We start from the raw sequence: 23,101 nt of genomic DNA on the forward strand, positions 1-23,101 counted from the left end.
TTGTATATGTTCAAGGACTTTTAGAGCCGTGGTAACCTTATATTACATAATAACTGATACTCATATAATTGACCCAGGTGTCAGCTGTTAGGTCAAAAATCACATCATGCAGGTTCAAAAGTATAGTTTAGTAATTTCAAGTTCTATAATTCTAATAATTTTGGGAAGCTCGCACTGGAACGAGTCGACACACAAGCGCGCGCACACACACGCCATTGCCTTGTCAGCTAACCCCCTCTAGTGCCGAGCATCCTGCACAGATGCGCTCAGTCTCCTTGTAGCCCCCGCTTCAGCTGCTCTACCGCTGCATCCAAATCATTTCTCTATTCAACGTTCCCATCTTGCTGCTGCAGCGGATCGAGTTGGAGCTGGCAACCCTCGGCACACTGCCGTACCAAAAGCAGGAGTGAAAGTCTGTCACGACTCCGTGCGCTACAGAAAGGCACCACATTGCGTTTTAATCTGTACTTGAGATTTTTTTGTTAATATAAATGCATCAACCGCGAATGAAGCGCATGGGAAATCTCCAAAGTAGTTAGGTGGGAAGTGTTTCTCACCTTGTGTGAAAATTTGATTTCACTTTAGATATTTTGCTGAGTTTATTCAAAACCTCTCCGTTCCGCGCCATAGCTGCCACTGCCACAAGGTAAAGAATGGACCATCTCCGGCTGTGTCACCCGGCAGCTCTCTACCATCGGGATCAAATGTAAAGACCAGGAGCAGCGGATCGGTGTTTCTGGACCTTCCAGTGACGTGTTTTTATCTGGCTACAGCTACCTCTCGGCTAAAAATATCCAGACATAGCCGGTGATAGATGTTGCAGACATGAGTTTTGGAAACAGATTTTTCTTCGTTTCACTCTTTCTTGGAACTGCCCTCACTCGTTTCTGTAACTGCAACCAAGGTAAGACACATCCACAGGGCGATGCGCTTCGCTCCTAACATTCCCGACTTTGTGTCGCGTAAATTCCAACAGTTGTATCATCTTTCAGTTCTTTCCCAATGGTTTTAAAATTTTTCACCACACTTACTGTCTTCGGACGCATATTGCCGATACACTACTGTAGGGCAGCAAATTAGCCCGATGGGACAATCGAGTTCAGCCACTAGACAGGTATCCTTAGTTCGAGCAAATCATAACTCATAAGTCCCGCAAAAAGCCATTCGTGTGAGTTAAGAATGAGAAGTTTCATAGCGATATTACTTTAAAAAAGACACAGGAAACGGCGAAAAGAAAGAAATAAAGGGGGGGAAGAAAAAAAGAAACTTAGATATCTAATATAAAATGCACATTCTACGTTTGTTTTCACGGATTACGCATTTCTATCTTTATTATTTTTTAGGTTCTTCTACACAGACAAGAGCTGTGGCATAATCCAGATTGTGACTTTAAGTTTATTATGTTGCTGTTAGAGTTCGAAGGATTTCCTGGGTTGAGCTTTTTTCTGAACCTGACAAAATTTTAAAAATGATAAAATTCCGCTGCTGAAATGACATGTCGGTCTGCTGTAATTACACATTATACATTACACGTACACGTGCAAACACACCGGCACAGACACAGCGGCAGAAGGATTTAATCATTAGGTGGGAGGACGTGTGTGCGTCTGGTAGAGTATATGCATGTCAGTTTTTGCGCGGTGAGTGTTGCAGTAGATTTTAGAAACGTTTCGAGTCTGAGCTGTCAAAGAGTGCTTGCATATGTAAATGCACTTGGATATAGATGTAGTGCTGAATATAAGCGCGTGTGTATGTAAGAGAAATTACGTCAGGCAAACACACCTGCATGCATGCTTCTTTTGCTCTTGCATAAGTTTTCTGCCCACCTGTCTTTCTTTGTGATAAGTGACCACACTCACACAAATGCTTGTGTGTCTGTGTGCGTGCGTTCCTCGATGGCTCCACGTGCACCTGCACACACAACTACTGCATCCGTGAGGTTTAAAATAGTCTTATTGATTGGGCACGGAATACAGCGGGATCTGCCCCCCAGGTTATATTTTATTGTTCTCTCTGTTCAATAAGAGCGATGCTACTCCCTGTTCTCCTAGACAGCTGCTACATAACAGCCTCGCTGTGTGTTTTTCTCTGCCACAGATTGAATGATTGAACTGATGTCTGCCTTCCACTGTACTTTAGTCTCTCATATTGACTGGTCTGGGACCTCGATGGCACAATTGCAGTCGTTGTCTGCCACAGAACGGTGCAGCTCAGTATGGGAAAACTGAAACTCTGATGACAAAGAAAAGTGTCTCGTAAGACGCCAAAGGGTTTCTCAAATAATTGCTTCTGTATTTGTCAAATTAAGACTACCTATGGTGTCTCTGTGATTTCACCTGCTTTTGGATGATAGAGTGTGGGCTATGCGTTCTTTCTGAACAGAGTATGAATCAATGTGGTAGCCACTACTGGATAAGCAACTTTCACATTCAGTTCTAAAATCTAGTCACTGCATAACAACGAAGGAAAAAAATGAACAAATTTTTTGTTATTTGTTTTTTCCTTTCTGTTGGCAGGAGACAAAATCCAACCGAATTACATGGGGGGGTTAGTGTAGATCGTGCTTTTGAACACCAACAAACAGAACTACAAAGATTTGGAATTTCATAGAAAAAAATGGTCAGACTTCATCTGTTAGAAAAACGATAAAAACAGCCACTTTTTGCTATGTCTTGCCTCTGTTCACAGCAACCTATCGTATTCCTTACATGAATCCAACTAGGACTGCAGAGAGTTACTAACAAATCCCTACTCACTCACTGCCAAGTAGCACTTTTTCCCCATCAATAAATCTCTGCCCATAATATTATTTTTGGTTTTTCTCCCACCGTTCCCTGCCTTGTCAGTTCATCAGAAGCAATATTTATTATACTGAACTTTTACGAATCTTATTTACTAACCACTTTCTTGAGCTCTTGTAACATTTTGCTTTAGCCGAAAATCAGTTTATACTAGCTAAATTAGATGACGATGTCTTTGTTCCACACTTGTGAAATTGTTCAGATTGTTTTTGGTTCTTTCCAAAAAATCTCAGGCATGAAAATCAGGAAAGCAATCCTTTCTTGTAATATGAAAGGACCACATGCAAATGGCTTTTTAAGCTGGTTAAATGCATCTCACACAAACACAAAGTGCTCAGCAAAGCATGGTGTAAAACTCTTGGCTTAGACTCTAATGGTTATTCATTGCAATACTCAAAAAGATCTAGCAAAAAAAAAAACAAAAACGTGAAAATTATGATTCAAGTCTTTGCATTGATTTGTGGTGATGCCTGATTAAAGCTTTTGCTCTCAATGCTGCTTCCTGCGGAGCACCTTTATCACCATTATCAGAATAAGGAGATATTTATCAGCAGTGTTTTGTCAAGAAAATCAATCAGCCAGCACCCAAAAAAACATAACTCTGCACCTTTAACTAAAAGGCTGGTGTGTGTGTTTTTGCACATATGATAAGCAGGGGCAATATTGTGTATTTTGATATTAGTTTCAGTATATGCAGTTTTCATCAATTAGTCAAAATATAATGACCGTTAGAGAGATTTCCCAGGATTTTTCTTAATTTATCGTGAATATACAGGTACCATCATTGTTAAGTGGAACACAATTGCTGCTATGTATAATAAAAGGTCTTTCCACAAATTTCTCCTCCCTAGACTGAAATGGCTCCAGGCTGGAGACTGTTAATTTTCCCAGGGCTTGACCTCTTCAAAAGCATTCCTGTATTCACATAATTATCATTGACTTGCACGGAATGACACATTTTTGTCCACCTGGTGAACAAGATTCATTTCATACCCCTGATGAAAATGACTCTTCAAAGTCACGAATGAGCAAGAAAAAAACACCTCAGTCCAAAATATTTTAAGCAGTGTTGCTTCTCAGACTGTTGTGGCCATTAGGCCTTCCCTGTACAGAATGAATGAACAACTGTTTTCTGGGTTCTGCTGCAGGAACAAAGTAGGCGCTTTTCTTTAAAAGCTGCAAACGCAATCATGCTAGGTTGGACCTAATATGCATATCATATAATATCATTTTAACACAGCACAAGATTGTGTGCAGCCACATTGATGAATAGGTGTGCACAAGATGATGACCGTGAGCGCTTCTCATGCATCTTTGTCAGTGGCTCAGCTCACCAGAGAATGCAAACAGCAGTAAGATGTACATAAGATTTTATCCATAAGTACATAAGATTTTATCCAACCTACTTCATTTGTAATTTCACAGTTAGATTTAGACACTTCAATTCCCAATCAGACGAGAGATCTCTGTCAAGTGCAGCAGGTTACAGCTCTCTTACACACTGCAGCGCGAAACAGCAAAGACATACAAGACAGACTCAAACGTGTAAATGGAATACATTGAAAAGTATGTTTTTGTCCCTTTGTTTTTTTTTTTTATTCTTTCAAATGACAATTGCAAAATAGTTCTGCTGTCTTTGGCACTTTTGTGGGTGTATCTGAATGTAGCCGTGAATGCCATGCTAAAATTACCTATGTCTCAGTGAAGGGAATTTTATCACTTTATAGCAAATTGATGAAGTCAGCAAGATTAAATATTCCATGTATGAAAATGGCTTATTTCTAGAATCAGTCATTTTGTATTTCCAGAACGTGATGCTGAAACCTGAAGCCCATATTGTGGAAGGTTGTTAAGAAATGTAGATGACAGCTTGTTTTATGTCATCTACACAGTGTTGAACACTGTTAAAAACAGTGTTTTTTTAACAGTGTTAAAAACACGGACTTTTTGAATTTCCAGTTCTTAACTTTAGGTCTTCCATTTCTAACATCTTTTTTTTATTGTGTATTTACTTATTTTTGTATGTTTTTAAACTTGATTGAAGAGGATATAATTTATCATGCTGAATTCTTAGTTTTAGTGTTAAACTGACTTGCCCATTTAACTGCAGCATGATGCACTGACCTTTATTATCATATAATTTGGGATTATTATGCTACAAATCTTTAGGTTTTGGACTCATATTCTGCTTTTAACAGATCCTGGGAATGATGGGGAGTGGGCCAGGGTGTGAGTTTTATCTGTGTTCAGATAAAACTTGGATTGATTCTTTTCATGGCATAAAGGGTAATTAAAGATTAATTTATTCATAAAGGTCTGCTCTTTTTAAATCTTTGGTCAGTACTAGCTACACTCTGATCAGAAATGCCAGTGCAGGTGTTTTGCATTTTAAAACTGATGGCAATCACTTGTTATGACATTATTGCTTTACACGTGTCTATAACCACATTATACTCAAGAGGGATCCTTCAGCATCCAACCTGTGTTGAATACTGGCATGTATTCCCTTTGCTAATCTCTCATTTAAATACACTTAGAGCTATTATCAGATCCAATGAAACACATTTCAAAGATTTGCTTTGATGACATTTATTATGTTGTTGAATGTTTGATCTTGTTTGTGAAAATGCACCGAAAAGTCTGTCATGCCTGTCAGGTTGCCTTTGTTATGGATAGTTTTCTATTTCAAAGCATATCATCTCGTCATGTGTTTCAAGTGCAGCACTTTGTTTACACTACTAGAGGACAATATGCAATCCTGACTGAAATCATCATCCAAATCAATTTTCTAGTGTTTGTTCATCAGTTGTTATTGTTTATGAGGCTTTGGGTTTACGAGAATGTGTTTCTATGAAGCTTGCAAAGCGAAAGGTTCTATTAATATTTGGAATCAAGGCCTATTTTCCTTTTTGAGCTAATTTAGTCTGTAGACTATGTCACTACTTTAATAATAAGAAACGATGATGCTTTCATTATAATAGGAAACAGTGTTACTACAAAACATATGTCTCCTATCACACTTTACTTAAATATCACACTTTATTCAATACCCTAGTGTGCCAAATCAACCAAAGGATGTATGTTTGAAGACCTGCACTGTGTTTTGAATTCATATAACTCTTTTAGATTTTCACAAGACAGACACCTCTGTAATCCAGAAGAGTCTAATGTAGGCCCTCTATTCTACCAAAAGTGCACTTAACCTCCTAGGACCCAAACTCTTCCACAGCATGCATTTTTAATTTCTCTTTGATATTTGGGCATTTGGGCCTGATGAATGTAAAAACAAAGAATTACCAGATTTTTTTTTTACCTTATTTTTGCTTTTAAGAAAAATAAGAGCCACATATTTCTTTAAAATTTTGATAGAACAGTAGCAGTATAATGTCCTCGTAAGTGGATATCAGGCCCATGTAGAGCAAAATTGAGTATTTTGGTCTAAATAACCCAAAATGTGATGTCCACATATGTGGACGCCAAGTCCTAGGAGGTCAAAGACGCCTCCTTTTGTGTCTTTACATTCTATACTTTAAAGAGAGAGTATTGCACACAACTGTAGACCGCTTGGATCACTTTTGCCAGAACACTCATACTGCTTCCATATCTAATTTACATAAAGTAGCACTTAAATAGACCACCTTTGGGTCTGTTGTTTGGGCTGCTGCTATTTTGGGGTATTTGTGTTGCCTGCAAAGGCTGTAGGCCAGACAAGAGATGTCATCATTCTAGTGAAGCTCCATATATTTATGAGTTGGCCAGCTCATGATCTATTTATATCTAACCAGAGGAAGTCCCAGAGGGCCTGCAGCTCCAGGCAGCATTTGTGGGTCCTTCTCAGAAAGACAACTCTATGAAGAGAGCTATAGAAAGGGAGAGAAGATGAGCTGGATTAGCACCCAAGATACATTGCTCAGCATATACAGCATATACTAAAATATATGCACACCATCAATTACAAGTGCACACACACTACTCAAACTACTTTCTAGCTAAATTTCACAATACATTTTTTACTGTAAATCTTTAAATGAGTGAATATGTTCGAAAAAGCATCAGAGAAATGAAGGCACTTTTTTTATTATGGTTTTTGAGCTTAGGTGCTATTGGCAGGTCACACCTTTAACTCCGGTACTGTCAGCTAAACTCCAGAAGTGTTTCATTTCTAAGTATCCTTTGTCTGGCTCACAAATAAAGAAGAAATTTCATGGTACCACACTTTTCTTATAAAGGTGGGAACACAAGGCTTGAACCGAACAGTGCAATGTTGTCAGCCGAATACATTCACACTGCCTCCTACTGTAATGTACATCAAGTGTTCTTTATATATGGTGTGGGGAGGTGTGAATCTCCTTACTGCGGTGAACGACGCAGCCAACTCTCAGTAATTAGGCTATTCTCAAGCGATTGTGCTGCTTACCTGCCCACAGTAACCTAATGGTGTCCATTAACAGCATTGGCAGAGACACCTATTCTCCAATCTGGCACTGACACTGACATGGCACAGACCTGGCATTGGTGGGCAGAAATAAACACACAGAGATGCTGGAACTAATCCAATACCACCCGTTAGCAGAAATATTAAACTCAGCCAGTAGTGTAGTGAAGATGGGATTTGAAGATGAAAGGCTCAGTATGGTGTCCTTTCTTTTTTTCCGGGGGGTGGGGTGGGATCAATAGAGTTATATATATCAATGTACATTTTCTCCATTTACTCTTGAACTATAACGGTATAAACATCATGTGGTACTCACTTTGTTTTCATTTTTCCTAATAAAGTTTACAAGAAGAGTGATGGCCACAGAAAAAGAGGGCGCTACTTATTTAAACTCTCAAGAAAAGATAAGATAAAATGTTTCATTATTTTATTGTAATGTTTTCATTACATTGCATATAAATCTCACAGCAGACAATATAATGAGTTGAGTTTCCATAAATCTAATTAGAAACTAAGTGGGGGTTTGTGGTGTAACTTGTGGTATATTAAACTCCAGTTTGAAGCAATTTCATGGCCAGGTGAGGCTTTTTCCAAGATAAAAGACCTGGAGTTGAATCCAAGTGTTAAACAGTTGGTAGCTTTTCAGTGGAACTCTCAATATAAGGCCCAAAGAGATGTTAGTGCAAGCAAGGAAGGCCATCATTAAGCTGAAAAATAAATAGTTAAATAATCCTATGAGAGAGCTAGCAAAAACTTTAGTCGTGCAATCTAGTACATTCTTAAAAAGAATGAATGCACTGATCCGATCTGCAAAACCAAAAGGCCCACAAGACCACAGAAGACACCTTTAGTGGATGATTGCAGGACTCTTCTTTGGTTAAGAAAACCCTCCACAGCATCAAACCAAGTTGACAGGTTCTTCAGGAGTGAGGCAAAATATGGAATCAAGCCACACCTTACCAAGGGTTTACAGCAAGGTGCAAACCACTGGTTACACTCAGGAACAGGAAGGTCATACAAGATATGTGTTGCCTACATGTGTTGCCTATAGCAACACGTGTAGGACTGATTAGAACTAATAAGAGTTATTCAGTGGTCTGATAACAGTCGAGATGGGCTGTTTTAGGGTTTTGCTGCCTTTAGCCTGACACTGAGGAAGTGAACGAAGCACTTAAATGAATGTTTCTTACCCCTCACTGTAAAATTCTGATTGGGTATTGTCATCACCCTGTCGGGAGGGCAGTCGACAGGGACACCCAAGTTTGTGAATGTAATACCTTGAGAAGGAAGTCACCTAGGATTTTGAAATTTACACCATAGATGTATCCACTAAAACTCTCAGTGACCTCAGCCTCAAGGTCAGTAGGCAGAGGTGAAGTTTTTTGAAAATCTTTTAAATCAGTGACATACAATTTTGAAATGCATACAAAAGATGCAACTACTAGTAGGCTGAGGGGTACCAGTGTCCACTGCCAGTATTTTTGTTGTTTCATGTTGTCTTATTTGAATCTTTTTGCTGACAACTCTTGGACTTTTGCATTTTGAATCCAGCTATGTATGTGGATTTTCTGGTGACTAATCAGAGATTCTACTCTTAAAGTTCTCTCTTTATGGATGAGGAAACATGTGAGCCAATTTGCAGAGGGCTCTGCAGATATTCTGGTCATCACAAAGATTGTTTTAGTTATTTATTTTTTATTCATTTTGATTTTTTCCTTTTGTTTTAAATCTATTCTACTACTTACACAAATTCACTGTATTTGTTGCCTTTTTTGTATTTGTCAACTCTGTCAGTGCAAAAAAAAAAATATTGTCCTGAATGATTTGGGTCTTGGATGCTGTGAAATGTGCATTTCTTGATCCAAAAGTGGTTTTACATTATGTCAAAAGTGTATGTACCATTCCACCCCTCTGAGAATCCCAGTCAGCAGATATTTGGACAATCTCTGTCAGCCAGGCTCCATCAGAAGTGCACTGTGTGAAGACTGGGAAACAGATGCAAATGTCTCTTCTTCTTGTCTGTTTGCCCTGATGTTAACAGAGGACATATCACATTTCTTTTGCCTTCACATTGTAATTCGCAAATGGTCGTAATCACAATATCACAGCACTGAAATGGCTTTCTTTGATGTACATTTGGTTGTAATAACTAGCTATTCTAGAGTAATGATGTTAATGGAGATTTATTCAGGGAATATTGTCACTGATAAAGATCTGTGTTGCTATAATGAGTCCCCCGAGGACCACTTACAGAGCTCTAAGTGGACAGTCATGACTGACTGACACTTAAAATTCAGTCTTTAACTTTAAGTCGAAATTACACTTTGGTTTGTCAGAAATCGTGTCGGTACTGATATAGCGCTATTTGAAAAAGCAACATTTAAGATCTAAGTCAATGATTTTTGAAGGAAATATTTAAAGCTGAATTTTTGCTTCTTGTGATCATTATTAAAGGTAGAAAGGTAGAAGCCTGGGACTTCCAGTGTTAACAGAGACAAGGGAACAGTTTTGAATAAGTCTGTTGAGACTAGTGTTGTTGTTGTTGATGTTTTTGTCTGTTAGCATTGATTCTCTCCTTGAATACTAATTCTTTTCCTGTACCCACTTAATCATGCAGTGCATACTCACCTAATAGGGACATACTGTAAGAGACTGTCACACATACTGTGTATTTGGCACTTTTGACAAGGTGACTGGATGGGCTCCATGTAATATTTATGGATTCTGAAAATGCATCAGGGTCTTTGTATAAAATCTGTTCCCTACTGTTGTCACATGTGTGGGAAAACTTTTTTTTTTAAATTTGTGTTATTATGCTGCTATCTCACTGAAGGCAAATTCTGGAAGCCACAGTTTTTTTCTTTTCAGTGTAAATCACTTGTCACTGGAAGAAGTGCTTTCCTCCTGAATTATTAAATCTGTTGTCCTTGAGAGCATGACAAAGTATTGACAAGGATGACAATATTTCCCCCTCTAAAATAGTATTTTTTAACACTACTTGGAAGTTTAAAGTCACCTGACAATGATATTATTATGCTGTGCCATGATTTATATCATTGCATATCAAATCATAGCTTTAATTTATATGCAATAAAACATAGCAGGGTCTTGACTGATGTTTGGCACAATGGAACATATACTTTACTAGCATAGGAAGGATTGATACATCACTTATAGTATCTCATGAAAAGTCTTGATCATCGCCAGTAGGAGAGCATATTGTGGGTGAGATTGAAGTAAAGCTATGGATAGCAGAGGAGGGAATGGCCTGTTGACAGCAATTTGACTGCAATCCATCAAACTTTAAATTGTGTTGCAAGTGGCAAAAATGTTGCTCCTACTGTACACGCAACTGTGCTCATAAATATTCATCCAAGAAACTCATTTTCGTTAATATGAAAAATGTCTAGATGAACACGTTTTTGACAGATTTTTCAATTTACAGTGTGAAAGTGAACTTTTTATGTGTTCCCAGATGGCTAATGTATGTATTTCCCCCTCTTATTCTCATTTCAGTTGTGTTGCTGGATACAACGTCTGTGCTTGGGGAGCTTGGATGGAAGACATATCCAATAAATGGGGTAAGAGGGGAACCTCTGTCCCATGTTATTTCATTTATTATTACTGTCCAGAATGTCTTGTTAAAAAAGGAATAGCTACTGTTGCATCAATGAGATAAACTATATTGATTTAAAGAGGACAAAATTGGTAGAATGATCCTTTTGTGGATTCGTTTTGTATTCAGATTACTCTGTCCTCACAGAAAATACAAAATAGAGGTGAGGTTTAAAACCTCCTACTATGGTGTTCAGTTTCGTACTCCTGATTAATTCCTGTCTCGGTGTTCTGGGAATCCATCCTACCTGACAAACCATCCTACTCATTGTTTCTGCGCACAATATGAAATTAAGTGGCAAACCGTCCTACCTTTGTGAATATTAGCTAGAAAAATACTCTTACGGGTAAAATTAAGTGCCAAACCATCTTACCTTTGTGAATGTGACCTACAAGCATACTTTAACAGCTAAAGTTTAGTGGCAAATTGTTCTACCTTTGTTAATCTGAGCTAGAAGCATATTTTCACAGCTAAAATTCAGTGGTGAACCATCCTACCTTTGTGAATATGAGCTAGAAGCATACTTTGGAGGCTACAATTAAGTGGCAAATTGTCCTACCTTTGTTAATAACAGCTAGAAACATACTCTGACGGGTGAAATTAAGTGCTAAACCATGCTACCTTTGTGAATGTTACCTATAGCCATAATTTAATGGGTAAATTGAATTTGCAAACCATCCTGCCTTTAAGAATATAAGCTACAAGCATACTCTGATGGGCAACGTTAAGTGGCAAACTGTCATACCTACTTAAATTTATGCTGGAATTACTCTGTGACAGCAGAAATGTGCATAAACTACCTAGGGTAGGACATTTTGCCAAAGTAGGATGGTTTGTCAAAACACCATTTCTGTCACGTTTGGGCCACATTATTCTTTAATTCACACATGTTTTTTTTCCATATTAAATATACATTCTTAAAATGTTAAGAATTCTTTCCATTCTTTCACGATTCATTTTGCCATCTTATTCAAAGTCCAAGAATGTAGTTTTCAACTTTTCTTTTAAACTTAGGTTGCCTCTCAGCATAGAAACAATAACTGCTCTATACCCTATTTTGTGTTTTTGTCTGTCAGCTACACCAAAGGGATTTTCCAATTTTGTTCAGACAGTAAATGCTTGAAGCCCAACAGCAATTCCGTGTCCACCTGAAAATCAGAACTTTGGAAAAAGCAGCAAGTGTCAAACAATTCCTGTATATTGCCTTGATAAAATATAGATGCACTGACAACAAACTGGAACATCTTCAGATCAAAACCTTCACACTGCATCAAAAGCTTTCTCTCACCGTGCTGACACAATACCTAAAAGTCTGATTGAAAATGTCTTCAAGCAATAAGGAATAGCAGTGGAATTGCCTGACTTCCACCACTTTGCTCATATCCCGGTCTTTCCTTCATGCCAATTAACTATGACACGACCCAATTCGTGGTGGAACCTAAATACAGGAAAGAGGGAGAAGCTACACTAAAACTGTGAGGTCCATAAGTATTTGGACATTGATCTCTTTACAATGTCACAGTGTATTTAAAATAAGATAATCAATATGTGATTGAAGTGCAGACTTTCAGCTTTAATTCAAGGAGTTTAAATAAGATTAGATAAAACTGCTAAGTAATTACTACCATTTTTATATGTACCAAATAAAAAGAACATCATTTTAAACCGCAATTGTTGTTCATACATGCATTCAGTGTCTGAAGTATAGAACCTGTGGACATCACCAAATGGCGCCAGGTCTTTCCTGCACCTTCAGTTGCTGCTTGTTTGTGGTCCCCTCAGTTTTTTTTTTTTGGAGTAGCTGAAAAACATGCTCTATTGGGCTGAAATAAGGTGAGAGACTAAGCCAATGTAAAAGATGCCACTTCTTTGCTTTGAGAAAATCCTGGGCTTTTTTTGCAGCATGTTTTGGGTCATTATCCATTTGCTCTGCAAAGCGCTGTTTGATTAGCTGTGTAGCATTTTTCTGAATCTGAACAAAGAGTGTAGCCCTGTGTACACTTCAGAATTCATCCTGCTACTTTTATCTGCAGTCACACAATCAGTAAACACTATTGACCACGTTCCACTGGCAGCCACACATGTATATACTGTACCATTCCCTCCACTATATTTGACAGATGATAGATTAAGTTAATTTTGTTTTTTATTTAGTCTTATTTAGTCTAATTTCATCGGTTCTTGAGTATAACCAGTGGTTTGCACCTTGTTGCAAACCCTCTGTTTTTACATTCAAGAAATTGTCTCTTGATTGTAGACTTTGAGAGTGAGGTCCCCACCTCCTTGAGAGTGTTTTTGACTTGACTGGATGTAGTGAAGGATTTTTTCTTTACCATGGAAATCCATCATCTTGCACTTTAGTTCTACGACTATACCAGATTGTTAATTTGACCACTCCTTGACCACAACATTTTATGGGGGTCTTTATAAATGGGTGTATCAAAAAAGTATATATTTCAGAATTAAGTACTGAACTTTTGTTAAATACCACAAAATTGAATTTACAAGTCTACACTTCCATCATATCTTGACTGTCTGCACATCTTGACTGTTTGTAAAGTCATGGTGTACAGAGGCAAAATTGCAAAAACTGTCATTATTTCTACACACTCAAGTGTGAGTTAACGGAACTTCTGTTTTTACAGTTTATAAGCAAGTTCATCACTTCTGTAAAACAAAATAATATTGAAAAGAGTCAATTATAAGCTAGTTTTAAAAATAATAATTAGTTCTTTTAAACTCTGTATGACCATCTAAGATTTGTACTGCCAGGGAGCTAATTATAAATTAATGTTATGCCACCAAACTTTAGACTTCAATAAATCCTAAAGTTTGCTGTTTACGTTCCCTCTGGTAAACAGTTTGATTATATTCTCATGTCACATGAGAGTTTATTCTCTAATTGCCTGAGTCTGACGACCTTGGATCCACTTATAAGAAAGTTTCAGTAACACCAGCCAACAGTAGCAAAAGCAGCAGCACTTACCAACAGCAAAAGTTCAGGATATCCTCAACAACTCACCTCAATGTCACCGTCAGTGGTCAGAAGTGAGTTTTATTGACTCACCGACCCATATCGGACTCCTTACACAGGCAGTTTTACAGCCTCCTCCAGAATAAATAGGTGTGGACACATTTGGAAGCTGAGGCAAACAGTGGACTGACAGTCTGTACTTCCTACAAATGAAAGCCAGCTGGGAAACTTAGGAGAGAAATGGTTAAATATCACAAAACATCCCATTGATATATTATTTAAAATGTTCTTCCTGATTTATTGTTATTCAAATACATTAAAATGTAGCGTGTACAGAGATGTTTTAGATGTGGAAAACTAACAGCCATCTGTGGCCATTATAGTGAAATACACAGAGTTGGCCATGGCCTTTGATTGTTGGGCCCCAATAATAACTGCTTTATGATAACATTGACATCAAATACATCCACTCTTACGAGCCTCTGTTTGCCTAGGTTGTGCACCTCTTGATTTTTGTAATCTGCCTCATTTTACAACTACAACTGCAGCTGGGTTGAAGACACAAGTGCAAGATTGAGTTTCTGTACTGATAGGTCATTAAAATGTAAAGAAAAAAAAAACCTGACACAAAGATTTAAAGATTACACAAAGGGAGATGTTGCAATAGTTTGACTTTGTGTAAAATCCATCCATTTGTAGGATCGCATCAGATTCACTTTGTGGAAAACACTTTGAAAAAGAGAAAAGTCAGCTCTGATGTGAAGGTATAATGTGAGTGTGAAAACATCTGCTGTATCGTTCAGAGGAATAGGTACTGATGCCATAAGAGCACTCATTAGCATCCTTACGCTGAACTGGATGGATGGATGGATGGATGGATGTTCACTTTGCTTCATTGTGGCTAAAACCATGTGATTTTATTACTAATGTAACTAATTGGCATTGTGATTGTTCGAGATACATTATAAATGCAGAAAATAAACCCAAAAAAGTCCTTGCCTGAAAATATGTAGTTTCTCCATAGAAATAAATAATTACATGTATTCTTTGAAAGTAATTGTGATCAAATGGTGTCACGACTTCACCCCCACCCGTCTCTTTCTGTCTCTCCCCCACATGGCCCTTGGTGGCCCATATCAGGGTTATGGAGGTGATTACATCATGTAGGTTATGGTGACAGCCGCCCAGAGGGTTAGGGAGGAGGGAGCGAGGCTACTGTCTTCATGATTGAGCTGTCAGTCCTCTCCCCTCCTCACTCATCCTCTGTCCTCCGATTTACCATTAATATTTAAGGCATGAGGTGAGAGGCCTGAGGGAAGGTGTGAAGATCTGGGGAGGTAAAATAGTTTAAATCCCCCACACTACCTGGAAGCAAGCAAGAGCAAGTCAATCTCCACCATATTAGACACAGCTTGGTATCAGACCAATACAGCAGCGCATCATGTAGCTGCCTATCAGAGTTGCACACTAGTTCTAGTTTTGGGCATAAACTGCTGTCAGTTAGTCCTGCCCAGTACACCTTAAAATAAATTCATATGGAGTTTCTGTCCTAAAATGATTCCCCAATGATGAACTTGCAAAGAATATAGCTGTGTATATGATATGAAATTGAACAGGAAGTGGAAATATATATATATATATATATATATATATGTATGAATCTGTTTTTTTTTTTTTTTTATCAATAGCCTCTAAACAACTCCTGTAACAAGAGGAAGATGAGTGGCTGTGTAGAGTACACTCCATGGGCTTGCAAGCATTTTAATGCTGTGGCAATATCATTTTTTACATTTCGCATAACGTCAAAAATTCATGCTGAATTACTTGTCGACACTTTGCATTATATCCAAAAGTGTAAAGATAACTGTTACTGGATTAAAATATTACTGGAAAAAGAAAAACTTTAAAATGTGATGATTCTCAAGCAAGTTTTTTTTTTTTTTTTTAATCTTATTTCTTAATGGATATATGAGCATCCAGTCGCAACATTTGGATGACATCCTTGCTATATGTAGCCCCAGTTATATATGCTGTACCTGAATGAGAAGAGATTTAATGTACCTTTAATTGACTCACAGCCACTTCAGCTCCAAATGAGGATAACTACCTCCCTATCTACCCAGGTGCATCTCAGCATGTAACTGACCTCACTCCGTGTCTTTGCTTCACATCTCCTGCCTCGAGCTGTCCTGTTAAATCTTTTTTGCTGTGAGGTATGCTTTTATTTCAAACATACCTTAAAAAATGAAACCTAATTTTAATTCCATATCTTACATCTTATATATGTAAGATATGTGTTTTCCTAAAACAATCAAGCTTCAAATGAAAATGATTGCCTTGGAATCAAATGCAAAATGTGACCTATATATAGAAATCTTTACAGCACACATATACTTTTTAACACTTCTTGTTGTCATTAGGTGCAGTAGGTTTCTCAGCAGTACTGGGCTACCAAATCCTTACTATGGACAGATTTGTGTCTGATTATCACAGTTGTCTGGGAATACTTTTAATTAAAATGAAGATTACAGGGAAAGTGTGCAACACTTCAGTTAATTAATTGTGGTTTGTTCTTTCAGTCCCTAGCTGTCATTTCCACACAGGGTCACATTCAAGGTGTCTACAACACTCTGGAAATCTATGAACAGATGTTTACCAACCGCATACATGATCATACGTGTTGGTCAGGTTCAGTTTTCAGTGCCAAGGTGTCCTTTAATCATTTTATCCTTACTCTGCTTCGAAAGTTAATAGACCTGCTTCAGCTGGCCCATAATGGGAAACCATCTAAGGAGGACTGTTGTTATGTTTTTTAATGGCTTGAACGTGGAAATATCCTCAGAATTAAAAACACATTCACCCTTAAAGATTTCACTCAGAGTTGTGCATACTGAGCGGAAATTGATCTACGCCATGTCTTTCAAGGACTTTGCCTCTGAAATGTTTTTTTCTCCAGTTAAAGTTCATACATAAACTAGTGTTTTGTTTTTTGTTTTTTTTTTTTTGGGGGGGGGGGGGGGGTAGTTTGAAATGCTCTATATTGATAAAAAACAGGGCATCAGAAGGGGAAAATGGAAGAGACAGAAGAAGGAAAGAGGATTGATTTGGCATCTGTCCATTCTGAATATTGTAGCTGTATGCAGACACAGTGCTGAAAAATGCATGAGTCATTTCCCAGCATTGGGGGGTGGGTGGGGGGGTGACCGTGTCGGGGGGTCGTTGAAGCAGTTATTGCAGCAGCTAATTTATTAAATTACATAAAAGAGCTTTAAGGGATTAAGAATGCCTAATGTTACCTTTTGTTTTCACACGTTGACATTGTAATGCTAACTGAGAAAAGGCAGGTTTCAATACAGAGACTGATAGTTGTCCATTATGCAGGGAGAGCGTAATCCTATTTTTATCTATTGTCAGAGATCGCAAGCAGCCAATAACTCATATCTACTGGGGGCGTATAAACAGTGTTATGTAAGTGGGGAGTACAATGGCGGCACATTGGTTTACTGCTGCCGGAACACTGCTCAGTCAAATATTAGACTGTGCAACCTCAATACCTCACAGGCGTAAGGCTCAGAACAGCACATTTGTCTCGCGTGTCTGTGTGCACACTGTGTGTGTATTTGTAATGTTTCGGGAACATAAATCAGTTTTCAAAGTCTCTTTTTGTAATAGGAACAAACAGTTCCCAATATGATAAATCATTGGCTTTTACAGTAGGCTGACAGATTAGCCTAAGCTTAGGATACGTTTAGCCTTAGTCAAGTAGTGGTTACAGTGTTGGCTAGATTAGTTTCCACGAAATTAATTTGTATCAGTGCAGAGTCCTCCAGAGTGATGGAAAGTCTGTCGGTATTGTAGCAAAAGCATAATTTTAGATTTGCATTTCTTTACATCTATTTGCTAACCCTCGTGGTAGTATACTGGACAGAAGCCCACATTACTGTTCTGAGATAGCATTGCTTTTTTCAATACATATTGATTCTTAATACATTTAGAAAACATTCATCATTCACTTTCTGTAGGATACCGACTGTTACTTTTTACTGTTTAAGCTTTCTCATCACTCTGACGTCACCTTAACAAACCCACAAGGACCATAAGGGCGTACTTTCATATTTGTTGTATTTTTCTTTTAAAACTGTTCTTGCTACTGCACGTTTAAAAACTTTTAATTGCACGACACATCCACTGCCATATATGTGTCGTGACTGTTGCAATCAGTTTTGTGGGTGCTGCAAATGATTAGAAAATAGAAATAGAAGTAGAAGTAGAAATAGAAAGCTTTTTGGCCCTAGCAAGTCAGCATGAGAAATTAGGAATAACAGCAGACATCTCCATCAAGGCTCAAATGAAATGTGCTCGTTGTTGGTTTCAATTAGCTTCATTTGGTCTTCCAGTTTTGGTGAAAGTTTTGAAAAAACTAAATATGGGGCTTGCACGACAGGGTATCAGGAAGAAACAGAGCTGAAAAGAGAGTGAAATCACAGAGGCACAGAGGGTTAGTTGGCCATGTTGGATAGAATGAATAAAATGACTAACACATTAAACGCATTAAAATGCTTACGGACTCATGAAAGCATTTGTACATCATATCAAGCCGCTTTACTTTCCCCCAGTCCTAATCCTTAATCTCTTTATCGCAATATTTAACCACAGTAATTGATTGCAACTACGTGACCTGAGGCTTATCTCAAAGCACTTTTTCCATCCCTAATACTATTAGCCTTGAGAGTGAGACTGAATAACAGAGAGAAGAAGACAGAAGAAAATCTGTATGTCAGTGTCCTTCATAGCTCAGATAAACTTCTCTAAGGCGTGCTGCTGAGTGATGGCCGGCAGCTCTGCAAGGAAAAAAAGGAAATAATCCTGAACCACTCCACTTCTCCCCACGGAGGCTCTAATATAAAAAAGGTATGATGATTTAGCACACCAGTATTCATCTCAGGGACCTCTGCCATAACCGGGCTTAAGCAGTGCTGGGGGATTCCTTAATTGGCTTGTTTCTTGTCAGGGACACACTGAGGCCAATATCTAATGCGCTCCCACTCGGCATCTCGCTGACAACGGAACATATCCTGACAGGTTTTTGGGCTAACCCTCACCGTGTGAGGAATACAGCGAAGCTGAGTTAGAGAAAGAGAAAGAGTAGGAGGTACAGGATAGATGCAAATAGAGAGAGGGGAAAATTGAGGGAGGGAAGAGTGAGGAGATTATTAGTGCCTGGCTGAATGCAGGAGCTGAATACATAAATACAGGAAATACTAGCAACCACGGAGAGAAAATAGAATATCTGGTTTCTGTAAGACAGCCGGAGTTTAGACAGATAGACTTATCTATCTGTGAAAAGCTCTGGAAATTTTCTCACATGCAATAGGTCAATAGTTCAGTCTAAGTTAAGCCTACAGTGAAGTTTCTATAAAAACAGCAGTCATACCATGAAGGCAACTGGGTCGTTATTTGACATTGGCACAACCATGTCTTTGAGGTTAAAGTCCATATTCCATAAAAATGTGTGTTCAGAAGGTAAGGTGAGGCATCACAACCTGAGTTAACTAAACCTTCATTCTTCATTCATAAGTCTACGCTCAGTGTTGTATTCCTGTAATATGTAAGAAGTGTACCTGTGTGTTGGTTAAGTAAACGTCAGTGCCCAAAACAAAGTAATTTTTTACCTCCAATAGACAGTTTTCAGAAAAAAAACAAGTAAATCCAAATTCTGATATTGATTTTTTTAAATAATAGTTCTGATATGATTTGAGCACAGAAACTAGTTTTGATCTTGCCAGAAAAATGGGAAATAGTTGCAGCAATTTATTGGAACATGTGCAAACATACTTGGAACTTCACTATTAAAGGCAAAAAATAAAGCTTCAAAGTGTATATTTGGTATGAACACCTTTATTCTTCAGCACTGCCTGAACTTTCTTAGGTAAGCTTTTGTGTATTGTCTTCAGGAATTATTCTCTTTTTTCTAACTAGGTATGCTTTTACTGCACTGGCATGTGATCATTCTCTGCTGAAGTTACCAATCAGATGCTTTCCAAATGGTAATGCATGATGGATAAACACATACTCACTGCTGTACCTCTCACCTGATCTCCGCTGTACATACTGACCAGAATTTGAACCAGAAACTTCAAATCTGGATTTATGACTCCATAAGACCTGTTGGATTTGAGTTTCAGTCCACCTCTTGCATAATTAGGCATGCTTCAGTCTTTTTTCCATTTCCCTTCCCTAAGAATGGCTCTGTGGCAGCCAGTCTTCCACTGAGACCATTTCTAGCTCAGCTGAAACACTAGATGCATCTTTCAGGTCTAAAGGACATGATTTTCTGATACTGTTCACCTGCTGTAGACAGATTTTTTTAGATTTGTAGATTTTTTCACCTACTCACCGGAAGGTTGGTGGTTCAATCCCAGGCTCCTCCAGTCCAGTGGGGTATGATTGCGTGAATGCACAAGTTGTATAAAGCGCTTTGAGGGCTCAGTGAAAGTAGAAGAGTGCTATATAAGAACCAGTCCATTTACCATTCATGTCTTTTGTCCTTCACTTCCTCACTCTAGTTATCTTACTTTTTTTAAGACATACTACACACCATGCAAAGATCTGATGATGTTCAGGTGTAAGGACTGCAAAAAAATGAAAAGTACCTTTAGAAATCCTGAAGAACAATTGTTCAAAAAAGTCTAGTTTTGTGGAAGCAAAATATAAAGAAATGTGGGTGTGTGTTTTTTTTACTCAGTATTGTACTTTGGCAGCATTACTTTTTAATTGAGCCTAAACCTAAAAGTAATCAAAACAACTTTTACTTCTTTGTTTCTCAGAGTGTTTTTCTCATATTATTCTTATTGTCTTCCTCTGTGGTTGTCTTCCACTCATCGTTTTTTCCTGCCTTTCATAACTGCACTAATCCTATACCATTATCTTTGCTGTATCTTGATGGCAGTCTATTGAAAGGCCAAGTGTGCCAGCTAAATTTTAGTGTAAGGTGAGCTGGCAGAAAACTCCAGCTCTAAATGCAAAGCCAAATGCAGACACAGAGACAGAGAACTAGAAGAAGCTGGTGAGACAGGCAACAAGAGGTTAAGATGGGAATCCATTAATGTTTCATAGCTAGATAGACAAGATACAGCACTGTAAGACTGGCTGTTATAGCAGTATTCAAGCAGCCAATTGTATATTGACTTCTTGGTAAGATGCCTATAATGGGGGGACCTGCTGACACACACATACTCAGGAACATGTATACCAAGAGTTGCATATTGACAGTTTTCTTTTTCATTATTCTTCCACGCACGCACACTGCAAACTTGCATGCACATAAAAATAGAAAAGACTACCTATCCAAGTTACTAACAGGTTACACACCTGCACACACACACACATATTTGCATACACAAATGGAAAGATTCTTTATGTGTACACCAAAAGAACAGTGTGGTGGCCCAGTTAGACAAAACCTGCCCAAGGTCACGGTGCTTTATCTCTAGTAGGCTGTTTATCCCTGTCTGTTTCACTTCACTTGCATCAGAAAATATATTACAGTGACAATGACGCATTTCTGCAGAATTCCAAACCTAAAACCTCAGCTCTGCTGTTCTCTGGCACCGAGTATGCTGCACTCCCAGCTGGCTGATCAGAGCCTTAAAAAGACATTACAGTTTGGTCACACTATCCAAAAAGTCTGTTAACATCAGCAAGAAGAGGTAATAATCCAGGATTTTTATTAGAGTGGTTAATGTTGGTCAGATAATAGTGCTTGTTACAGTTTTGTGATTGAGATTAAGGTGTCATGGATTTGCAGATGTTTTCATTGTATCATTTATGTTGTGCTTAAGTTATTACAACTTCAATTCAAAAAAAGTTTGAACAGCTCATCAGCAGTTCTGGGTTGCTTTGCCATATTTTTCATTGTATGATTTAATGATATAGACAGGTCAAATGAATGAAGATATAGACAGGTTTAGGAGCAACAAGCAAGTCATATATAGTTATATAGACAACATCCTTTAAGGGAAAGAATTGTTTCGCCAAGCCAGTATCAAACCACTATTTACATGTATAACAATGGCATGGCTCATGGCAAAATGCTATGGGTAATAAATGTTGCATACTTGCAGTCCAAAAGAGTCATCTATTGAAAACATTTGTCTCATTTTTAAACATTTTTCACATTTAATGTAGTTATTCATTAAATGTGATTCTGATCAGATGTTTTTTTTTATCCCAGAGGAAATTACATGGTCACAGTTGCACAGTTACTAGCGCACGCAAGCTAAAATACCAATATTAGATAATACAATATCATACAAAATAGCTCTTCCTCTAATATATAACTATCCCTGATATATTGCACAAATACAAACACAAATTGGACAAACAGTATATACTTAAGTGTACTGCAAATGATTTTCTGCTAGCCTGATGAAAATTCCACTTTTTAAGATACCAACAGAAAATGTTAAAATGTCTTTCGGAAAGCGTTCTTACTTTAGGAAGAGTGCCTGGCTCTCTCTATCAACTGTTGAACATCTTTCTTTGTCTCCCAGATTATGTGTGGTTGATTGAAACAGGATTTTTCTTTGGGGCTGTCTATATAGTCTTGTAATAGCTTTGTGCCTAGCAGAGCAATCGCAGTGCTCCATCAAGCTCTGACACATCCATTTGTCACACTCTCTGTGGTCAGATAGAAAACCAAGGGAAGAAGCACACATACACATTGATAAGCACACACGCAAAATGAGATATAATGCCAAGCATTGTGTCCTAGTGTAAAGTACATATAGCATTATCATATTATGACACTACTGAAGAAAATGCATCTCACCCTGTGTTGTTTGGATGCCATGAACCACTGAATGAGTCACTGAAGAAAATCCAACCTGACACGTTCAAATGGAAACGAAAATGTTACAAACCGAGACTGACCAACACAATGTTGACATTTTACACCCTGACCAAAATAGCCACTCAAGTGACAAGCTAAACCAGCAGATGCATTATCTGTGGTAGAACAATAATATTGCTTTGCTGATTGGGTCATTTGTAGTTGTCACACATTTACACATAACACTCAATGAAAATGCTTCTTCCTCTTTAAATCACACTCCTACTATTACTGCATAGTGATTCTTTTATAATTTGCGATCAAAAAGTTCCGAAACTGTTCATAGACCATTGCACACAAATGGCATGTAGCATGTTTGTGGTTGTGCAACAGGTACAAGTACTGTTTGACCTTGAAAAATCAAGATTAAGATTTATGCTACTTT

At 38.0% G+C, this 23,101-nt stretch overlaps 1 protein-coding gene across 1 annotated transcript in view; it reads left to right on the top strand.

Annotated features, from left to right (window-relative positions):
* Positions 1–242: 242 nt before the first annotated feature.
* Positions 243–23,101, top strand: part of epha6 (eph receptor A6) — a 185,542-nt gene continuing 162,683 nt past the window's right edge. Inside the window, exons 1-2 of the mRNA XM_005940399.3 lie at positions 243–904; positions 10,753–10,817. Of these exons, the coding sequence (XP_005940461.1) occupies positions 826–904; positions 10,753–10,817 (144 nt within the window). The 5' untranslated portion in view covers positions 243–825. The remainder of the gene's footprint in view (positions 905–10,752; positions 10,818–23,101) is intronic.

This window comes from Haplochromis burtoni, unplaced genomic scaffold (assembly GCF_018398535.1).
Source record: "Haplochromis burtoni strain Fernald_Lab_line unplaced genomic scaffold, NCSU_Asbu1 Contig_274, whole genome shotgun sequence".
Classification (NCBI taxonomy): Eukaryota; Metazoa; Chordata; class Actinopteri; order Cichliformes; family Cichlidae; genus Haplochromis; species Haplochromis burtoni.